The sequence below is a fragment of the Trachinotus anak genome, unplaced genomic scaffold, assembly GCF_046630095.1.
Source record: "Trachinotus anak isolate AG129_WGS33_773 ecotype Australia unplaced genomic scaffold, CSIRO_AGI_Tana_v1 ptg000004l, whole genome shotgun sequence".
Lineage (NCBI taxonomy): Eukaryota > Metazoa > Chordata > Actinopteri > Carangiformes > Carangidae > Trachinotus > Trachinotus anak.
Genome location: NW_027273855.1, coordinates 18,943,780 through 18,967,246, shown reverse-complemented (window position 1 = coordinate 18,967,246; position 23,467 = coordinate 18,943,780). Strand labels below are relative to the sequence as shown.

The 23,467-nt window shown below is 42.3% G+C and overlaps 1 protein-coding gene across 2 annotated transcripts; it reads left to right on the top strand.

Annotated features, from left to right (window-relative positions):
- The first annotated feature begins 367 nt into the window (after nt 1-367).
- Nucleotides 368-23,201, top strand: LOC139620788 (fibulin-2-like). Of its 2 annotated transcripts, XM_071476662.1 has the most exons (17): nt 368-482; nt 2,808-4,280; nt 10,317-10,431; nt 10,689-10,818; nt 12,473-12,674; nt 13,586-13,804; nt 14,538-14,648; nt 15,231-15,332; nt 16,201-16,332; nt 18,544-18,681; nt 19,825-19,965; nt 20,271-20,399; nt 20,961-21,086; nt 21,493-21,609; nt 21,718-21,846; nt 22,266-22,389; nt 22,495-23,201. In XM_071476662.1, exons 2-17 carry the CDS (start codon nt 2,918-2,920, stop codon nt 22,850-22,852), a joined length of 3,636 nt encoding a protein of 1,211 aa, XP_071332763.1. In that variant the 5' UTR covers nt 368-482; nt 2,808-2,917; the 3' UTR covers nt 22,853-23,201. The 2 variants fall into 2 exon arrangements, with proteins under 2 accessions (XP_071332763.1, XP_071332764.1); XM_071476663.1 differs by lacking the exons at nt 21,493-21,609; nt 21,718-21,846 and having other exon boundaries at nt 22,495-22,994.
- Nucleotides 23,202-23,467: the final 266 nt, after the last annotated feature.

The window sequence follows — 23,467 nt, the reverse complement described above, 5'->3', positions numbered from 1 at the left end:
AAAAGCTCTGCTGACAAAGATCACAGACGTTATGTGATGTCTAATGATGCTTGTATGAGTCTGTGTTTTTCATGCTATTCTAATAGTTTCATAAGACCAGAGCCACTATTAGTCATTATAATTTGATATATAATCATATATTCTAATAGAGACTTTTACACAGTACCCTTGAGTTGTGTCACAATAATTCTCCTGATATGCTGACAACAAGCGCAGCAAGCTATTTTCCACTGACGTCGCCGCATGTTAGATCATTTCTCGTATCTCGGATTATTTTAATGCAGAAAAAGGAACAGAAAATATTTCAAAAGAGTTGGTAATATTTATGGAAGTTTGTCCCGCCCCCCCCCCCCAAAAAAAAAAAAAAAAAAAAATGAGGGGAACGCAGGCGCTCCCAGCCTCCCAAGTCGGAGTCAGGGCATAAACTTTACGCATGAGTTTTCTGCAGGAGCACAGCAGCGCCGAGAGATCAGAGACGCAAGGTAGGTGACACGACTTTAAGAAATGAAAACTCTCGATGCCATCGCACAGTTTAATACCATGAGCATTTTCGATTTTTTGACGAGTCTCACGGCACAACGTGGGGACGCGGGGACAAATGTTTAAACTATCCTCCACGCTCAGTGATCTCGATGGATCACATTTTTTGGGATCTTGGATAATATTTATTTGCGAGCTATTTAAAAAAAAAAAAAAATCTGTTGTTTGTGGTCGTGACTTGATGACGTGAGGGATGAAAATTAGCGTTTTAATCCCCAGCTATGGGTCTCAGGTTCAACGCACTGAGAAATAATTCAGTGTTTTGATCATCACAAGTGATTGAAGGCTGAGGTTTATGTGTGCGCACTTTACTCTGCAACATCCCTCTTTCTTTAATTCATTGAAATATTAAAGGATCGAAGTTTCAACGTGTGTGATCGCGGGCTGAGGTATTAGTGTTTGCACGTGTGTGTGTGTGTGTGTGTGTGTGTCGTGCGTGTCATCGTGCGCATAAAGCATAAAGGTCAATTTTTGTTTAGTGAGATGGTAACGCACACAGTCACTGTTTGAAATACGTTGTAGGACATTCCCTGAACTGATAGCTGAACAAACACCCCCCCCCCCCCCCCCCCAACACACACACACACACACACACACACACACACACACACACACACACACACACACACACAGAAAACAGGTTTTCAAAGGTGCAGCCACATGAGTTTCATGTTCATTCCATCAGATTTCCTTGTCAGCAAGTGGCCCCCGTTTTACCCTGTTCAATTTTTCCCTCTCACTTCCTATGAATGTTTGGCCATAGACAAACACAAAGTTTGGGTTTCGGTGCTTCAGGACTGAGTTCAACACTGTGTAAAGCACCATGGCAGAAAGACCGCAAGATCTGGTAAAATGATTTTGTACCCACAGCACACAAAGACATCATTGATTCTGCTGGAGCTGCAGTGCACCTTGTGTTGTTCTGTGTCTTTGCCCGGATGATGAAGGAAGACAGAGCTATAGATGTTTCTTTCTTTAATGACCCCTAGAACATTTTGGTGATTTTGTTTTCATTATTTTCAAACACGTGCACTGCAGTTTTTTTGTGCATGTTGAGAAAATTGAGAAATCTATTTCCAGCAAATAGGCTGGATATAGATTTCTCAATTTCAGTGCACAGTTTGGCTGATTCACTTGAAATAAGTAACCTTGTTACTGCAGATAAATATAATATGTCATACCTAAGTACCTGTGGATACTCAAAAGAATGCAACTATGGACTGTTTCTATTGAGGAAAAAGTCATCTGTAAACAGCTTGGTGGGAATCTATTCCAAGGACATGGAGTTTAGGGCATTAAGAGAAAAATGTGATAACACTGTGGTGAGAGCACCACTGAAAGTAGTTGGTAACATTTCAGCAGGAAATGTCTAAAGACAAGTTTGTCGTGCAGAACTATTTTGAGTTTAATGTCTCATTTTGAACCAGACATTTTTGCATGGGATTTCATATAAGTCTCATGCGACTGGCACAAATGCAAGCAGTGAGGGAAAAACAGGAACAAGTAAAATAGAAAACATCTGGTTTTCAATGTGCTCTCTCATATGAAGTCACATCACTTACTCGCAGGATCAAGCTTGTCACATCCTGACTTCGTGCTGCCACTGTCTCTGCACAGACATTTAAAGGAGAGCTCCAGAATTCTCCTCAAATACATTCATAGCTTTGCCTTATATTACTTTCTACATTATAACATGTCAAATTTACTTATATTAGTGCTTTTTCTCGTTTATACAGCATTACTTGTATGTCATTTCTGCATGTAGTGGATATTTGCACAACATCCCCACCATAATCTGCGGAAGCAGACGATTTTATGAGAATGGACATGCTGCAAATTGATAACCCATAGAAGCAGTTCTCTGTACAACACAATCAACACACTGTTTTTGTATGGCAAAGTATAACATTGTCATAGAAGGGAGGGTTTATTATTTCATCATTATTTTTTCAACAACTGACAATTTTTGTTGGGTTATTATTGTACATATTTCCCTCAGTCAGACGTACTTTTGGCCAAATTTCCATGCGCAATCAAACATAAATCACAGCTTTAATTCCCTGTGGTGCCAAAAGAGTAGGCATGGAAAAATATACATTTGGCAGGTGGTGAAATTAAAGCAGACAGGGTATGAAGTTAAAGCATGTGTTTTTTATAATAACGTTGAAAAAAAACAACAAAAGAACAAGACACTGATTGTTAACAAGCTGAATGCCAGGCAACCTTTATACTCTAAATGTATCATTAACCACTGTTTACCTTCACAGGCTAAAAGACACAAAATTATTTCTCATCTGGAGTAAAATCTAGCCTGAAGAGAAGCTTACTTTGAAGAACCTAGTTGGAATACTTTTTTTTTTTTTTTTTTTTCGCAAAAATGAACATTCAGAAGGCATCATTGTTTCTATGTTGGATGCTTCTGTGCATGGACATCTGTCTAAGCCAGAAAGACTGCACGGGCGTGGATTGTCCTGTTTTGCAGAACTGCATTGAAACAGTTCTAGAGAAAGGTGCCTGTTGTCCCACCTGTACACAGAGGGGCTGCACCTGTGAGGGATACCAGTACTACGACTGCATCCAAGCGGGCTTCCGGAAAGGGAAAGTCCCAGAGGGGGAGTCTTACTTTGTGGATTTCGGAAGCACTGAATGCTCCTGTCCCCAGGGAGGAGGGAAGATAAGCTGTCATTTTATTCCGTGCCCTGAAATTTCCCCCAACTGCATTGAAATTTTACAGCCTGCAGATGGATGCACGCAATGTAGGCGAATTGGCTGTACCCATGGCAGCAAGAAATATGAGGCGGGACACACCTTTCAGATAGACCGGTGCCAGGTTTGCCACTGTCCAAAAGAAGGTGGAAGGTTAATGTGTTCACCTATTCCTGGCTGTGACCTGCGTAGTGTTGAGAAGCCCACGTGGGTAACAACCATTGAAAACAACAAACCTTTGAGAGACATTACCGGCCGTCATGACGACCAACAAATGAGTCCCGTAGAGCCATTTTCCAAGCTGGCAGTGGGAAACACTCTACCATTGTATAAGCAGGACCCACCCAGTTTTGGCACAGAGGATTATGACTATACACTGGCAGGGCCGACGTCCTCCACAATCCAAGATCTGGCCCAACCGCTGGAATCTACTACAGTACCACCAGCTTACCCAGAGTCAAGCTCCACTTCCTTCAGCTCCCATGATGACAGGAGACATGAGCTGAGGGAAACACAAGAAAGCCCAAATCCAGTGAGGGGCAGCGAGGATGAGGTCACACAAAACATCAGTCCAACCACTACAGGGACTCATAGCGAAAAATCAGCACTGGTAACAACCACAACCACACAGAGAGTGGCCACAGAGAACCACAGGCCACAACAGGGAAGTGGAGAAAGGAACATAACACAGGACAGTGAGAGAAGCAGAGTGGTGCAGGACACTTTAAAAGATACAGTGTACACGACCCATGCTAACAAGGCAGGCAGGCCCTTTGGGCATCACAAACGCAGTCAAGGCAGTCGCACTGCGGATAATGGCAGCTCCCTTTCTGTTGGCCATAAGGAACAAGAAAAGGTCCCAGTGGAACACAGGCAGACGCTCAGTAAAGAGGAGCAGGGCTTGTACCCCACAGTGCAGCTCAACCCCACCAACAGAGCCCCAGTCAGGCTGAGAGAGGATGGCGAGCAGCCTCAAAGACAGCCCCAGACCCTCAACAACTACCAGTCTCAGGATGTGGAAGAGGACACAGAAGGTAGGATTGCATACACTACAGAGTTTTATATAATCCTGACCTTTTATTATCAGCAGTGTCTGAACTCTTCTTGCTGAATAAAATGACTGAAAGCAGTTAAATTTAAAAGAAATCTGAAATTTAAAATGTTTTGATTCATTCGATGTCTATATCAAAATACATCACATTGGTGATCATTTATGGGCTAGTGGTGGCAATGTTAGGCTGTTACTTTTTCAGAGGACATCTTCCTTTTCCTCCTCTCACATCCTGTCCTTTGAGAAGGAATTCATAATCACTCTATTCAAGCTGGCGGTGGACCAGGAAAAACAATTGTCGATGGAAAGTCTGTTCTCCCCAGATAGCATTTATCTACCTTACTCAGAAGAGAAAAGAACTATATTTAGTGTGTGTTCACACAGGTTGAGATAATGTTATATTTATTTCTCTAGAGGTTTGTGAATGCCAAGAAATTGTAAACCTGGTTCCATACTCGCATTATTATACTTTGAATATATCTAATAAATCCTGGAGGAGCAGCTGAAATTGCTAATTCTCTCCCTACTTCCCTCCCGGGAGAGGACTGGGGTTGTGCCTCCTGCCTATGTCCTTCATGTGATTATCATGAAGCATGTTCTCAAACAGACCAGCCCATATCAAGGCGTGTAGGCCAATCTGCTGCAGGCAGTGGGATAGAAAGCAGATGATGAAGTAATTACCAGGGTGTCCAGAAGATAAGTTACACTGCCCAGGAAAGAAAATACACCATGTCTCAATCTGCCCTATAATATTAATCTCATACAATGCCATTAAACAATTCAGATTTGTGTTGCTTCAGCTTTAACGAATAATGTGTATGCAGTTCCATAAGTGTTAATGATTAATAAAGTTCCTGCCGAGGAAAACCTGATTAGATCATAATTTCCCCATACTTTATAGCCCTATGGCACAGGGTAGTCTCACTTTATTTCCTCAGATGTAAGTGAACTAAATTATGAATGAGTGAAATTTATTAGCCTCGTCATTTCATCCTCGTAACCACTTCAGTGACTAAGTTACTAAAGAGAGAGGTTCAGGATTCTTATAAGCGGTGTTTCGTCCAGCAAACCACAATGTGGGGGTGTGGGGTTAACCTACTTTAAACACTATGATTTTTGTTGAGACCTGTCAGGGCTTTTCTTTCCTTTCAGCACCTGGCCTCCATAGGTATGTATAGTAGTATGCCGAATGCATATGTGAGGTGTTTCTGTGGGAGTGAGCTTCAGAGGTACCTGTCAAGTTAATTTACCAGCATAAAGTTGGAGGACACAGGTTTCATGGTTTCTCATTGCTGTTTGCAATGAGACTTGCAAACAGCAAGTCTAATTTTTTTTTATTAAGCAAGACAACAGACTTAGATCAAGTCTGGGCAAAATGTGAGCTAGTATAGAAACTCTTTTATTTTTTTCAGGGAAAAAACAGATATATGCTTTGACAGATGCCCTCAAAGGCTTTCCACACCATCTGTAAATGCATTAGGATGAAGTCCAGCTATTCAACTGTAAATTATAGCTTCATGGTAGAGAGTTTGAGGAGGACGGGGCTTTCTCCAGGGATACGGAGCTTGAACTAACTGGTCTGGCTGCTCAGTTTATATGATGGAATGACAGTGTGAGGGTTCACTGGAGAAGGTCAATGGACAAGTGAAGATCTGCAAAGCATTGACATGCTATAGCACAGACAGGAAAGCCCCAGCTGATAAGGGCCGTGACTAATGTCTGTTATCAATGCCATTATCTGAGTATGCCAAAGTTATTTGGAGAGGAAAAGAGAAAGCACGAATAACAAGCACACAACTATTTTTCACAGATTATAAATGGGTTGCCTTTGCTGTGGAGCAGAGCCCAAGATAAATGTTTTTTTTTTTTCTTCCAGTCAACAACTCCCTCTCATTTGCCCTCTCTCTTTCAAACCAGACATGTGTGTGCTCGGAAGGGGGATGGGATTGTTTAGGCTTCCTGATGCTGGGCTGGACCTGGTATAGGATTTCTTGGGGGTTGTACCTGTGAGCGGCATAATACCCATGTGATGAATGAGCCCACTGTTGTGGCTCGATTGCCAGACGCTACTCACTGCTCCCTCATGAGCCGGTGTGATTACCCGTCTCCCGTGAGGCTGCTGGTTTCCCAATCTTCCTAGTAATCGCCTCATCTGAAGCACACCTCCACACATGCTCCTCTCAGTAACTCCCCTTTCCTACTTTACCAAACACCGACCATGGTGTTGAAGTGAACTAGAGGGATGTTAGATGGGGATGAGTTGATATGACACATGGCTGAAACATGCTCATCATCACAAGTACTTGTTTTTATCAAGTGCACTGTCACAACACGCTGCACATGGGTGCGGGTTGACCAGATGTATAATTTTCCTTAGGATGAAAAGGAGGGTGAATTCCAGTGTTACGGCTATGTGAGAGTGCACTCCTGCTACACCGCTACTGTGAGGATCAGTTTGAAGATCACAGTTCACTCTGGTTAATCTAGGGTGCCTTCCAGGTCATTTCCAGGAAATTTGGCATGTCTCCCATCCGCAGCTTGTCCTTACTCCACACATCATCTTATAAAAAAAAACAAAAAAAACTTCACCAACACCAGATGCAGGAAACCAGTCATAAAACAGACCCACTGTATAAGTAGAGAGAGATCGGTGATAAATTGTAACATAAAAACAGACTCGCCTTTTGCACTCATCTACATCTGTCATTAGCATATTAGCAAAATGTAGCTGGATACAGATGTTTTCAGACTTAATTTACAAGCAGTCACTCATGTTTTCTCCTCCAAATATGAAATAAAGTAAACCTTTCTCATGAAATATTATATTCAAGCTTCACTGATATAATTATTTCTAATGCAAAAAATAGTTACTACTAATGGGACTTGTGAAAGTTGAAAATCGACAATTAGGTAATATTGTTCCTCAGGGTTATTTTCGCCCATCAGGTCCAAAGTCAGGATTTGGATGGGTTTCCTCTGGCAAGCAACGAGCGAATTTCCTGTGTTCTGGTGTGTGAGCAAACCTTGGAATATATAAGGAATAATAAGGCAATGGGAAACAGGTTCAAATTACAGGACTGGGGAGAATAATTGGCCCGAGGCATGCAGGGGAATATACGTTAACCGTTTTAAATGCAAAGACTCTCAATACAGATGTTGTACAGCAGACATTTGTAAAACCTTCTGGGGGGGTGTTTGTTTGGGTGTGTGCAGCATCTATAAGAAACAAAAGCTATAACTCTCAATATAATTCAATGCAGCATTAGTGACAAGCCCTAAAAGTTTGTGTTTTAGTCTTTCATTCAGGTTATCTAACCACAAAAAGGTGTAATGGGATTGGAGGTTACTATTTAAAACCATCAAAGACTGAGGCAAGCCGAGGCAGTTAAGACAACAAAAATGTGGATCACACGATTGTCGGCTCACAATCTCAGGGAGATTAAGACAAAAGTAGTCAGTAATTGAAACCTGAATTGGCTGCTCTGGATATGAAGTCATGGTGATAGCAGGAGAGCCCTCCCTGTTATGTCACAGCCAGCTGTTCTTGGACAGTGATTATGTGTTTCAGAGGACACGATATCTCTGCAAGTGCTCATGTTGAAGGTGAGAAGAACTCTGTGTCACTGCCTCCCATGCTTAACACACACAAATACAGACACACACACATACACACACAAATATTCCCAAACACAAACATTCTGTTAAGCTTTCAGCATCAATCATCTGACATGTTCAACCACATGAGCTTGTATGTTACTCACATTGTAGGTCCTGTTCTCTCCAGCCCACCTGTATTGTATATCACTGCCAAGTCCACAAAAGAAAAGGCCCATGAGCCTTGATTAGTGGCAGCGCACTGCTTTATGACACCCCTGGACATGTTGAGAGTTGCCCCTTTTTAGGTTGTTATTCTAGCTCCATATTTTCAGAGGGTGTGATGTCACCACTTTTGGATTTGGACAAGAGCAAAGCATCTGGTGGTAATGCTAGTCTAATGGACAGATATAATGAAAGGTCTGGAACACAAAGATGTTCCTAAGCTATCTTTCAAGTGTGCATTTTAGATCCCACATTGTGCAAACACAATATATCAACTTATTATTGCACAGCTGAATGGGACAAGTTGCTATACAGGCTTAATTAGAAGATGTGTCAGTGAGACAGGAAGAGACTTGTTTAGACTCAGATAGCCTATAACTTAGCAAAAATGGTTTATCGTTGTTTTCATCCCCAGTACCTATTTTGGTGAAACATAAAGTGATTTGATCCACTAAATCCTTTGTAAACATGGTCATGAACTGTATGTATTTCAACTATGTATACATGCCACATTCTGGATAGACACGAATCTGTGTAATCTTCATGATGAGTGAACTGATTCCACCTGGAGAAAATGAATAGGAAGCAAAAGGGGGATGAATAATTATGCTCTCTGTCTTTTAATATACATTCACTGAGGTTCAAAGAGACTTGTTTAACTGCACGGCTGGCACAGATACTGTAGTTATGTATCAAAGAGCCATTGTGCCTTTCAAGGTTTAGATTTTCTCATTTCTAAGCCTTTAAATTATGCTCACTGCAGCCGCCACTTGCTCTGTTGTGAGTAATTGGGTTGATCTCAATATGTATAGGTAAGTCAAAGAGAGGTGTTTCAACGAAAACAGACCGAATGTGACAATGACCTTGGGCACTCTCACTCTCTGTGCTGAGCTTCATCTGTTTAGAATCCCAATACAATTTTTTTTTCTTGGTCTTTCCTCTGTGTGACTTCCACCCTCATTAAAAGCTTTTTTTTTAATTTAAGCTTTTAGGAGGTTGTTTGTATCATTAGCAATGTGGCTTTAGGGATGGCAGTCAGCCCATTGGTTGGTCTGCCACTTTGGTCCATACCGAAATATCTCAAAAACTATAGGAAAAAAATTAACATGAAATTTATCACGAGCATTCGTGGTCCCCAGAAGATGAAGCCCACAGACTTTGGTGATCTTGTACCTTTTCATCTAGTGCCATCATCGGGTTAAAATTACAATTCGCCAAACGCTTTGCTCCAAATAACTGTGTGTTTAGTGCTAATTAGCAAATGTTAGCATGCTAACACACGAAACTAGCATTCTGACATTAGCATTTAGCTCAAAGCACCGCTTTGAGTCCAGAGCTGCTACCATGGTTGTAGATTATTAACTTTTTTGTCACTTTGCATCTGTACTAGAGCTCGAAACACCGTATATTAACAACACTTCATTATTTAAAGCAATAAATAATTATGAATCCAATGGTGGCCAGTGTCTTCACATAAAACTACAGAAATAATAAATTTAACTAAAAATCTGGTTCTGATTGGATTGGATGAGTTAAAGTTAAAATGCTCAAGACACAGTTAACAAATTGTGTTTTGTGTGGATCCAGACTGAAGAATATTTTGTCATGTGTGCTGTGACTTAGTACTGGGAAGTCATGGATGTCATGAGTTGTGTCTTTACTGTGGCGCAGGAGCCACAAATCAAAGCTGGAATGCACTGCCCTGTTATTGAAGGAACACGTATGAATTTTCCCTGTAAACTGGATAATGTGTTTTTGCTGTCTGCTCCCTGACCCACTTTGAAACACAGTGCTAATGTGTTACTCTTTCACTCTGCTCCAGCTTTGATTAGCCACAATATGATAAAAAAGGACAATTTGGATCTGAAGGTAATTTTATAGAGTCTTGGGTTTCATACTTCTCCCTGCCAATGAAAGTGAGAGCAGGGTCAGGGAGTCTGAAAAGAAAAACAAAGATTGTACTTACTATGCTCAGCATGTAGTCACTAAAACCAGCTCTAGGTCTATTTCTATAAGACAAGTGTTCAGCGAAAGATGAGGTTCAGTTGCATTTCAAATATCGTGTAACCAGATTTTACAGCATCTCAGTGATGGGATTCTCAGATCGTACGTGTTCACCATCCTGCTCCAGCTGAGTTCACTCTGTAATCATTCACTGAGTGGGATAAATCTGGATCTGGATGGTTTGGTTTCATTCCAGTGTCTGCCAAGGAGCTGGTGAAAACCTGCTGTGAGACAGGGGAGAAATGGGCTTCAGCTAATGGTCACTGCAAAAACATGGCGCCACCCACAAAGGATAGGCACTCCATCTGCTGGTAAGGCCATTATTAAATGCTCATTAATGCAACACACTGTAAATCTTCTTCAGTAGTGGTGGATTTGAAGATATATTAGCACAGTGCCATTATTAAACAAAATGTCCTTCTAGTTAAAATGATAGAAAATCGAAAAAACAGTTCACCTCTGTAGCAGCACTCATGAGAAGAATAGTTATCCCACACATTGTCGAATGGCCACAGTTGCAGTGCAAACACTTCTGCACTCCTTTCTAATACATACTTTTCTCTGCCAGGACTGCCCAACAACAGTGTTGCCTCGGTTCCCTGAGAGAAAGCCGGTGCTTGGCTGGAATTAATGCAGCTAGAGCGGGAAGTATGTGTGGAGAGGATGCCGGTGATAAATGCGGAATCGATTCCTACAAGGCAAGTATCTGTGACAAGATAGCTCGGCAAGGGCAAACAGAGTTCACTGGGTGCACAGTCAAACTTAATGACATTGTAAATTTCTAATTAAGCCTAATACAGTCTAAATTAGTGATTGGAAATTCTATTAGTCACTGTAGAATTGAAAACATGTGTGGATGGTATTAGTCTGTAGCCAGTAAGAGACTCTCTGCAGTGTTTGAGCAACTTTACTCTCAATATCTCCTCTGAGGATTATTGCTATTGGTGCCAATTCCCTGTTGCTTAATTACCTCATTTAATTTAGATAAAATGATTTAAGCCCAATTACAATTGAAGATTCCCACAGTTTTAAAGCTTTACTGTCTTCAAAGCTGACCTCTGTAATAGGAATCATCAGAGGTCAGTGCTTTGCCCTCTCTGAAATTGTGGAGACACGGACTGAAAATTGATGTAGTTAAACAGTAGCAGTGGCAGAGAGCAGGTTTTTATTGCAGTCGATGAGAGTCAAGTCATGATGACTCCGTAACTCTTATTGTATTCGTCCCAAATCCATTCATTTGCCAGCTGACCTGTGTGTTGAAGGACTAACTCACCTACACAGAGGCCCTTGAGCAGCATGGGGCCATAATTAACTCTGAGCTGCAGTACAGCTGTGAAATATCAGCTTTCACCACCTTTCTGTGGGACCCCTGTAGATTTAGTAATTTATGCCATCTACAGCCATGCTACATCGCAATGGCCATTATTTTAGTTTAATGTTTCGCCATGCCCCATGCCAGCTCAGTGGTGATCTTGCTGAGAGTTACAGGGAAACAGAGTGAGAGGCTCTGAGCAAGAGGACATGCATTCAGCTAAATTACATCAGCATGCTAACATGCTCACAAAGACATGATTACATGTAGATGTTCAGTAAGTAATGTTTACCATATTGTCCCTTTTAGTTAAGTGTATTAGCGTGCAAACATTTGCTGTAAGCAGTAAACACAAAGTAAAGCTCAGAATGATACCAAATGACCTAATGATGGCGTTAGATAAAAAGTCATGAGATCACCAAAGTTTTTACCGTTCATCCCGAGGGAAACATGACTGGAACATGAATTTCATGGGAATTCATCCAATGATGGCTGAGATTTCACTCAAAATCTCAAAGGTCAATCTCATGGTGGTGCTAGAGGAAAACTGAGAGAATCATCCAAGTCGTTACGATTCTTCATCTGGGAACCATATGTCTGTGCAAAGTTTTTGCCAATCTGTCTAGTAAATGTTATTTCACTACATGGGTTAAAGTCAATTTCAGAGAAATCTGACCAATATTGAGTCAGTTTACAAAAAGACAATGACAACCATGGCAATGACAATAATATGGTGGCACTAGTAAGGTTTGTCCTCTCCAGACCATAATGTCAGCACAAAATTTCATAGCAATTCATGCTGAGATATTTCAGTCTGAACCAATGTGAAGGACCAACCAACAGACCAACTTTGCCATCCAGAGCAATGCTGCAAATACAAAGAAAAAAAAAAAAACAAAACCCAAAAAACACTTGCATACCGTAGGCTATGGATTGTTTTTCAAAAGAAGGATTTTGAAATGTTTTTCCAGGTGTGTATACTATACAATGTATTGTATATTATAGACTATATGTGCTAAGATTGACTGTGTGACCTGCAGGAGTGCTGTGGCTGCTGTTCACTGGGGCTGCAGTTCCGCAGTGAGGGGCATCACTGCGAAGCCCACCACTACCTGGGCTACCACTGCAGGCACGTCTTTCTAAACTGCTGCAAGGGGGAGGATGGAGTGGCTGGCAGCCAAGACGGCTGGCACACTGTGAGAGAAAGGCCCGCCCTTGACTCCAGTCCACCACCAAAAAGAGGTATTGTCAACAAATACTTCCACACACAAATACACAATCTTGAAATGCATATTTCATGCCAATGGAGGGGATGTTGTTGGGTGGGCGAATGTAATACACACCGGTGCACTGCCAGGGAAAAAGAGTGATTTAAACCAAAGACGATCAATTTTCTTCATACTAGCTGTAAAAAGGGAAGCATTGTAGCAAGATCTCTGGAAAAAATAGTACACCTCATGGGTCTCACAGAACAAAGTATCATAGCCCAGTTCACCTCTCTACTGTAATTCTAAGAAATCTAATGCCTGTCTGCCTGCCTAGAGTTGGATTCACATCTGTTTCAGTCAGCCACTCTGTAGTTAGAAGTCCTCTTGTACTGATTTGGTCTGGCTGCAAGGTGAAAAACTGGTCAGCCATATAGTCATGGGTGATCTGGTATGTTGCATTAGGATTTTTTCTACATTAAACATTCTACATTTTCCTATTGAACACTGCCGCAAATGACACGTCAGAAATACAGCCGGACATTTTTCAGTAACACAAATAAAAAACAAAAAGAAAGACATCAATCCTGACATTTATTTTTACTGTTACTTGTGTTGGTGCATTTTGTGCGTCTTGTCATGCTGCATGTGTATTTTTGTAAGAGGCCGTCGAGGGAAGGGAGTTGCAAATTTGTTCAGGATATGAATGATGTGGTATGTGGCAGTGGTTGATGATTATGTACTTATCTCTGTAAAAATAAACATTACTCTAAAAACAAACGAGAAAAGAAACCCTCCTTGTCATTGTGGCCATTGTGTCCTCCTTTTAATTATTATATGTAAAATGTGTTTCCCCTTAGGGACACTGATAAAACTATTTCAATCTTTTGATGCAGTTTTTCATATCGTTATATAATTAACATCAGCAGCTCTCTCTATGTGCTGCAGTATCTGACAGCCTGTACCCTAAAGAGGCCTTTTCCATTGGCGAAGAGAGGGAGGGAGAGAACGCAGTGGAGGGTCCTGTGGAGGTGGAGGACATGGATGAGTGCCTGATATATGAGGGCAACATCTGCCAGCACAGATGTGTCAACACGCCAGGCTCTTTCCGGTGCGAGTGCTTCACTGGATACGTGTTGCAAGAGGACGGTTTCACTTGTGCGCAAGGTAAAGTGAAGACCACCAATCATATTTTGTCGCACAGAGCCAGCTAGATATTTCCAGAGATGCCAGTGGACAGGAAAGCGACTCTCTGTGCCATTTGCTCTTTGCAATGTGATTTACAGTCTTCATTCCTGCCAGGAAGACCCCATTTGTCGTAATTTGTCTACACATTTACAGTGTATTATTTTCCTGGTCTCTTTGAGTTCCTTCCTGTCTGCAAGGCCTGATGCTGCCTAATAATAGTTTTTGTAATCAGACCCTAACATCCCTTTCCTGGACTGACAGCAATGCTCAACTAATCACATTTTTGTTTTTGTCAAAAAGCTTTTCATATGATGAAAAAGCTAACTAAAACCTGAAGGTTTGCTTAGATGTGTTTTCAGGTAATGCTGTATGACTTTTCTGCAGTGTACCAGGCTTTAATCAACAGTGGCTTTCACCAACACAAGCCTGTCTCAACAGGATACTCATGTCAGAGCGCTCAGCAAATTACAGTGATGGGATGGGGCTCACTAATAAAACCAAATGTTTGTCTGCAGGCTGTGCTTTTTCCTGTCTCACCTTCACTGCTATTACAAGTTTCATCTGTAGACACGAGCCTCCTATCACTGGATGAAGATGCAGGAATTGCACAAGGTTTAAGTCTCTAACTAAGACCACAGTAGGTGGAGAGGTGGAGATCTGGATTACACTGTAATTCATTGCTCCTGTGATGAGATTATTCATCTTTCTGCAGAGACGGTGGACGAGGAGAACACGCTGAAGGAGGATGACAGAGCAGCATCGGAGCCCACCTCCACCCTTCCGCCTCCCTCCCAGCCCACTGCCCCAGTCAACCCCTGTGAAGGTTCGAAACATTTACATCTTAATGAGGGGAGAGAGAGAGAGAGAGAGCTGCAGGGCTGACAGCTCCCAATGAGCACTTTCATTCATCCTCACAACTTAATCAGACGGGAGCTTGCATCTTGATGTAGTCAAATGTGTTTAGAGGGGAAGCCAGCACAGGCTGCTATAGATTGACATGTTGTTATTTCAATCTCACCCTTCCCATGAAATGTAATTGTGCTGCAAATGTCAAACACAAGCAGTGAGATGGTATCAAAGGTTAGTTTGTTTTCAGCATCGGTCATTCATTCTCACGAGTTCTTCATATCATAATGTGTGCATGGTCACATTTTGTGTCTCTTGTTTGGTTTCCATGACACCAGGGTGGAGGTCCACAGCACTGTGGGCCAAAAGTAGGAAATACAATATGAGCAGGTCAGGGATCAACCTGGAAAAAGGAAATGAGCAAATGGCAATACAGTAAATAGTGTTCAGTCTCCCACGCAGAGCCACAAAACTCTCCTCTGTTTCACCCTACACACTGATGTGTGGAGTAGTAGTACAGTATATTGCATTTGACCTCTCGACACCCTGTTTTTCTCAGGAAACGGCCCCTGCGAGCAACAGTGCACCCCAGTGGGTGGAAGGCCACAGTGCTCCTGCTTCCCAGGATTCTCCCTCAGGGCTGATGGACACTCCTGTGAAGGTAAGGACATAAAACTTAATTATAATGCAGAAAAAATAAATCTAACATCACAATGACAATGTGGAAATTTCGCACAGTCCTATGATGTGAGTAGTGTGGCCTGCAGTTTCATCCCTGGTTTCAGTATTCTTTTTCAGCCAGAGGAGTTTGGTTCCAGTTGAGGAGAGTTTCTTGGCAAGAATGTCTTTTACTGATTTGTCTCTTTGTCTCATCAGCGCTTCTAGATTTGCAGGGGAGATACGACACTAATCCCCTTCACTCTCAGCATCACACTGTGACACAGACCAAAAAAAAAAAAAAAAAACATAAATGGGAGACTTTCTTTTCATCTCACTCCTAAACAGACTTTCTACCAGAGGGATTATCCCAACTATCCATGCACTATCACGATATATCTCACCGGCTGCATGCCATATATACCCTTTATTTTCATGCCACACAGACTGGCTGTGGGCCGTGTGTTTTATCATGAGGCTGATCAACTACTGCTCTATGTGTCTAAGATGTCTCCCTGGGGATATATATCTGTAAGTTAAGCCATAACCACTGGTCTGTCTCCTGCTTGACAGTAGAAAACTGTGGCAGTGACACAGAGAGCAGATCAGTGTGGTGACAAATTTCCCACTGTGTGGATGTTATACCCAGCGGCCTTGCCCCTAATCTCTCTCCCAAAGGAGGGTCTGACCTGACTCTTTAATCTGCCTCTTACCGCTGACTGTTATACACAAACCATGGATCAGCTGACAGTATGTGTTATGCATCTCTAAACCTCCTCTTCCAGCGTCTTCTTCTTTTCCCCTCAACTCTCTTTCTTCTCACTGACACATTTGTCATTTCTTCCTTTTTTTTTTTTTTTTTTTTTTTGCAGACGTAAATGAGTGTTTGTCCGTGCGCGCCTGCCAGTTGAATGAACGCTGTGTGAATACTGCAGGGAGTTATGTCTGTCAGAGACTGATCACCTGTCCCCCGGGGTACCAGATCAACAACGACATTTGTGAAGGTACACCACAGCTTATCAGCATTAAGCAGCATCAAAGTGTTCACTTCCACCCACAGTGAATATGTTGTAAATACCAGCAGGGGAGCATTTGTATTACTGCGTGTTCACAATGTAAGGAAAACACATTGTTCAGGCAAACAATCACTTTCACCACCTTTGAGAGTAAGTATTGAAAATGAGATTTAAAAAAAAAAAAAATTTTTTGACATCCAATGATTATGTAATTTCACATGTGAGCACACAGACAAGAGGGAATAATTAGTAATGTGACTCCAGAGAGCACTTTCCATGGTATTTGCTTGCTGGTAACTCTCAGTATGAAGAGCTGCCTGGCTTGTCTTAGAGGGTGGTGCCCAGCTTTCAGATGCAATTGTAAACCTCCCAATATGTCTCATTATTTCCATGCACCATAAATTATTCCTGTGCAGAGGTCTCATTCATAAAGCAGCAGTGGCGTTCAGCGAGAGGCACCCCCTTAGATGAGTTTTAGATGTGCCGTAAGTGCTGTTTGCCACTGCGGATGGGTTTCTCCGGGCTCAGCCAAGGAGACTCGGCTAATCTGCAGCTCCTTGTGAACTTAAAGAATGTTCAATCAGGCAAAACTAGCATTTAACAAGAAAGTATGTTTAGCGGTAAGCCTGAAAACAGCTGCCACTTCAGGCCCTCGCCGTAAGTGGTGAGAGAGGAAAACATCTTTGTGCTGTACTACCTATTTTCTATTCATGGCTTACTAAGAGACAGTAATGCCTCCTTTCACAAATGAAACAAAGTCACTGCACAGGGGAAAACTGAATTGTGTTCCTCTCCCTTGTCTAAACAGAATGACTCAGTTAAGTCAATTTTGCATCAACACTCGCTGTAACTGAGTGTGTTAGGGAAAAATCTCGCCACTTCTTCTGTCACAGTTGATTCAAACCAGGATGCATAGAAGTTGTATGCCTACTACCAAAAGTAGAAGGTTATTTAAATACAATCCAGATAATGGTCTGTACATGCAAAGTTACAGTACAAATAAGAATATCTGTTAGTGAAGGCAGCATGATTTTCTATTGTGCAGATTTTCCAAAATATAAACAATATTGGGAAAAAAAATGGGGGTCTGGTCAACTCATGGTAGTATTAAACTTCCTGTTTTAGATCATCCAAAGCACAGTGGGAAACAAAAACAAAAAAACAGGAGAGACAGTCAATATCATTTTGCTTTATTTTATGATTTTCACAATCAGTGGAATCCCTGGAACACTTACATTATGATATATTCATTCATATTTTATTCAAATGAACAAAGACGCAAAGCCATAGTCCTGTAAATAAAGGGAGTGAAATCAGAGAAAGAGCAGCCAAGGACTCAAGAGGTTAAACTCTCACAAACAGTAAGTTAACTCTGTGACCTTTCTAGGTTGCTTGAGCTCATTGCTTTCACTGGGAGGTCACCACTGTTCTCTCACGCATTCATCCTGCTTCCTGGCTTTTCTCTCTCCGTCTCCCTCAGTGTCAGGCTCACTCAGCTCTTGTCGACTCTGCCAGGCCTGTGTCAGGAGCAAGATGCTCAATCACTATCTGCTGTTTAGAGACCTACCCTATATCCGCAGGGCTCCCTGCCAGAGCTGGTCTAGGCCTCCATACAATAATTATAGTGGTGAAATCCTGCAAACCTCCTTGAAAACAGAAGATAATTATGCATTATGCACACACAGACACATATGCACCACCCTCCAGGTTCGGTTCATACTATGGCAACAGATGTGGAAGGCTGATTGACAGGAGGTAAATCCCTTAGTAGACAGTGTTGGAGGACTCTGGAGGAATATATGCACACTGCACAGGAAGACTACTGCATGTGACTTCTGCTGGTTTGACTCATTAATCTAGTTGAAATAATGGACTGTCATTCAGGCCATTCTTTTGTAACAAGCATGATTAGCATAGATAAGATTCCTACGTTGTAATACAATTCTTTTACGCTTGATTAACCTCTGAGGTACTGAGAGGGAGAGCGTCACCATGGATGAAAAGCAAAAAAAGTGAGCACCTGTCCACGCTGCCGTTTAACCACATTGCCATCCAGTGGTGAAATGTGGCATTACATGTGTGCCTCTCGCAACACGTAGCAGATTCCTAGACTGAAACTAATAATGTTTGATTTGTGATTTATTTGTACTCGATCGCTCCTTCTGTCCCCATTAGCTAATTTATTTATCTTCTCCTCAGATATCAATGAGTGTGTGCAGATGAGCCACAACTGTGGGCTTGGCTTTGAGTGTGTGAACACCGAGGGCTCATTCAGGTGCAACCCCAAACCTCGCTGTCCCGTGGGGTTTACCCAGGATGCACAGGGCAACTGTGTAGGTAAGGGAAATCACTTTCTTAATTTCTTATTCTTCTTTTAATTCATATATAATTTTTTGATTTATTAATGTCGTTACAGCACTGTTTCCCAGTCTTGGGCAAGAGCCAAATGTATTGATGTGTTCACTCAATGATTACATCTTGTTTTCTCACTGATATCGTGCTGGTAGAGGAAGTAATTAAGTCATTAATCGATTGTTTGGAATAAGAAAAGTCACCGAGTATTTGTGTGCGTCACTGTGTAAGAGTTAAATTTTATATATCAAGCAAACAAGGGTCAAATATCCAGTTAAATTAATTCCAATCCAACTTTATTCTTTGCAGTAAGGGCAACCGTACGCAGCAGCTCGCTGCCACCAAGATTAACACACAACAGATAGGAAAGAAGAATATTGCTAATCACAAAACAAAAAAAATTCAAAGGCTATAAACTTTTAAAAAATCTAGATGTGAAACTGGTAGTACAAATATAAATAGCAGTCTAAAAGGATTTGAACAAGGATAAACAGTGGTACAGTGGTAATGAGGCCATATGAAAGCATAAAAGCATAAAAACAGATGTGTTTTGCATTACAGAAAGTATTATTTTTGTTTTAGAGATTCCTTATCTTGTTCCCAAACACAGATGAGCGAACCAGGAAGAGACACAGCAAAAAATAAAATTTCCCCACAGGTGAATCAGACTCTGTGTAGACACACGGTTACGCACCATGCAGGTGAATCAGCAGGGCCACAGTGACAGAGGGGTTAAATGCCACACAGACAGGAGATCAGAGAAGTTGCTGTTAGGGGCTGCAGAGGGGTGGATAAAAGCCAATCCTCTGTCCTCCTCCAGTACAAACTGATGCTGTGGAATTAGCCCCCAGGGGCAGGAACTGGGGCATGTCGAGGCAGTCGACGCCACTGTAAAAGGAGTGTAAAAGAAATGCTCTGAGAAATGAGAAAACGGAGTAAATGTCAGATACACGCACAGAACAAAGTTATCCAGGGGAATGCATCTGTGTGATGTGTGTTTGCTTTGATATGTGTGGCAGAAGAGCTGCCCTCTGGTGTCTCATGTCCTGCCTTTGTGCCTTTGGGTCTTCCCTCTTCTTCCATCTTTCTTCACCTTTATCTCACCACCTCTCTGTCTTTCTGAACCAGACATTGATGAGTGTGGTGCTTTGGCCCAGCCTTGTAGCCCAGGATTTAACTGCATCAACACAGCAGGATCCTACATGTGCCAGAGGAAGATAATATGTAGCCGTGGCTATCATGCCAGCCCTGATGGATCCCGATGTGTCGGTAAGATTTGCAGTTACTACACATGAAGAGCGTGTAATCAGATTTGATACACAGACTTGAGAACTTTGTCAGCAGCAAATGTGATGCAGGCGAAAGAGTGTGAGTTTTGCTCCTGCATTTAAATACTCAGAGAGTAATATTATTTTTCTTTTGTATTTCTTACTGAATAAATAATATAATGCTACATAGGATATCAAAAAACGATTGCACCCACGACTGGTGCTGTTTGAGTGGTGGCAGCTGAATCTCATCATTGTCACTCTATGGATTTTTCCGTCTCTTTATCATTCTTGTGTGTCTTGTAGATGTGGATGAGTGTCAGAGCGGTCTGCATCGATGTGGAGAGGGCCAGCTGTGCCACAATCTGCCTGGTTCCTATCGCTGTGAATGTCAGACGGGCTATCAGTATGACTCATTCAGGAGGATGTGTGTAGGTATGTTGGCCATCGCGCACATCATCATCAGAAGAAGTGCACATGCTGAGTTTGAAAAGAAAGAACCTGGAGCTTTTTTGTGTTCCTGCTTTTCCCTGCTCAGTCTGTTCTCGCCTTTCCTTCCTATCGCCCTATCGCTCTTACTGTACAGCTACCTCTCTTCTTTGTCTGTCTACTCGGCTGCTCCTCTTTATTATTCTGTGGTGGGAGAGCTGCTGCTGTTTCTCAGCCTCTGCTTTCGCCACTGGGCTACCGATCACGTCTCCTGCTGCAGAGGGCTCTGCTCTGCCCCTGCTACTGCTCCCTCTGTTTGTGATTCACTGTGTTGTGACTCTCATAATAATGGACTCTGCTCAAGTGTTTAGACTATCAGCAGGCAGCTGGTCCCGTCACACCACACTCTCGTCGACATGCGCACAAACATGCACAGGCACGCACACATACACAGTCGTGTGCAAACCCGCACATGCTTGGCTATGCGTGCACTTGCACGCATGGGTGCAAACGCACAAGTGCAATACACATTCACAGAGGTATGATGACTCTGCTTCTTCTTCTCAGATGTGAACGAGTGTTGGCGCTACCCAAGTCGTCTGTGTGCTCAGACCTGTGAGAACACCCCAGGCTCCTATGAATGCTCATGTACCTCTGGCTTCCGCTTATCCAGTGATGGCAAGAACTGTGAAGGTGTGTGTGTGTGTGTGTGTGTTAATGTCTGCCCGTGTGGGTGCGTGTGCATCCATGTGAGCGTGTTGATGCACGTCGTATGTTTTTGTGAATTTACGTGTGAAAATATGCCCGTGTGTGTATGTGATTGTTGGTGAACCAGGGTTGCGTGTGTGCATGAACAGTGCAGGTTCATAGACTGAGCTGAGATTAGTGCTGGCCACTGTACAGGATATTGCAGAAGAGGGATGGTTGTTGGAGGTATTACTGTATTATACTGTATATCATGCCATGCCTTCAAGCATGAACCAGTAAAAACATAATTGGCTTAATAACAACATCTTGTTTATATGTTAGGTTAAAACCACTGAAAATCCTTTGATCTGGTGAATTGTGACAGTAATGAGCTCTAACCTCTAATCTCCAGATGTGAATGAGTGTTTGGCCAGCCCATGCAGTCAGGAGTGTGCCAACATCTACGGCTCCTACCAGTGCTACTGCAGAAAGGGCTACTACCTCAGGGAGGATGGGCACACCTGTGAAGGTGCGGTACGCTCTATTACACATCACGAGCGTCATATTTATACCGCGCTTATGTTTGGACAAGTTTATAAATCGGCTTCACATCTTTTACGTCCTCCCTGTCGCCCAGATATCGATGAGTGTTCCCAGAGCATTGGCCACCTCTGCACCTATAAGTGTGTAAACGTTCCTGGCAGTTACCAGTGTGCTTGTCCTGAATACGGCTACACCATGTCTCCAAATGGACGCTCTTGTAGAGGTGAACCCCCCCCCCCCTCCTCCTTCAAAGAAACAAAAGAAGAAAATCATGCATGCACGCTCTGTACTCTAATTGCTTTATTGAGAATGTTCTGCTCTGAAATAGGTTTTTCACAAAATGGCTCTGCACCCGTTTCACTCTACACAGTGTATAGTAGTGGTTATGCTCAGATAATTATAATTGGTACTTTTACAGTGGCTCAGTAATTACACAGTCTATAAAACTTTATTGGCCTAAAAGTCTTGTCTCACTAATTTGAATTTTTTACTTCAGCAGTTTTGTTCCTTACACGGACTAGTTTTTCTCCTACATGTTTCAGCAATGAGGCTTTTCCTCAAAGTTCAATTGTCCTCTGACTAACGCACATTTCCTCCTCCCCAGGCAGTAAACCAGCGCTTGTGTATAACTGTGTGTTTTAGATATCGATGAGTGTGCCACAGGGGCCCATAACTGCTCTCTAGCTGAGACCTGCTATAACATCCAAGGAGGGTACCGCTGCCTTTCCCTCAGCTGTCCACCCAACTACCGCAAAGTGTCCGACACGTAAGCTGGACATCAGTTTAACACCCACGCCGATGTTCAGTATGATCCCACACTCATTTTGGAAAAGAAACATCTCATTTCTGTCCTCCCTTGTGTCCCATGTAGGCGCTGTGAGAGGATCAGCTGTCCCAACTACCTGGAGTGTCAAAACTCTCCTCTGAGAATCACCTACTACTACCTCAGCTTCCAGTCCAACATCGTCATCCCTGCTCAAATCTTCCGCATCGGACCCTCCCCGGCCTACTCCGGGGACAACGTTATCGTCAGCATCACACAGGGAAATGAGGAAAACTACTTCAGCACCAGGAAGCTGAACGCCTACACAGGTGCTGTGTACTTGCACCGGCAGGTTGAGGGTCCAAGAGATTTCCTAATTACTGTGGAGATGAAGCTTTGGAGACGGGGGACGTTTACCACTTTCCAGGCCAGGATCTACGTCTTCATCACAGCCAACTCACTCTAACAGCTGGGGCTGACCAGTGGCCACTATGGACCTTAATACAGCAAATGAGGACTTTCATATCACTATTTAACAATGTCATAAGATATACCACTGTCTTTCGTGATTGGTTTTAGTAGTTAATCTTGCTTCTGTCCAGCTGAATATTAAAACTTTGCTGGAAGAGTAGTAGAATGAAACTGTCTGCAATGTGTCAGATTCTGTTTTCACTGCGATTTTATGAAAACCTTGTCATTTCTTGTCATTTCACACATCATGTCAAATCATTTCCTTGGATGTGAAAACCCAGTCTAAACCCATTCCTTATTTTCAAAAATCCATTGACATTTGAATAAAAAATAATACATATGGAAATATGAAGATACTACAATAATGAGATTTGTTGCCATTAACATTGATTATCTTAACCAGATGTTGGTAAAACATAAAAATGATGACAGACAACCTCTAGCTTCTGCCAGCTTTTTATGTATTTATCTAAGTTTCCATCTGTTATCAGATGATGTGTAGTTTGATAACTATTCTGAAAGCAAAATTGTTTTCTATTACAGTGCCTAAACACCATTGTCGTTTGCCCTTATGCCCTACGCTGCTGTCTTTGTTTTGTGTTTGAGGTAT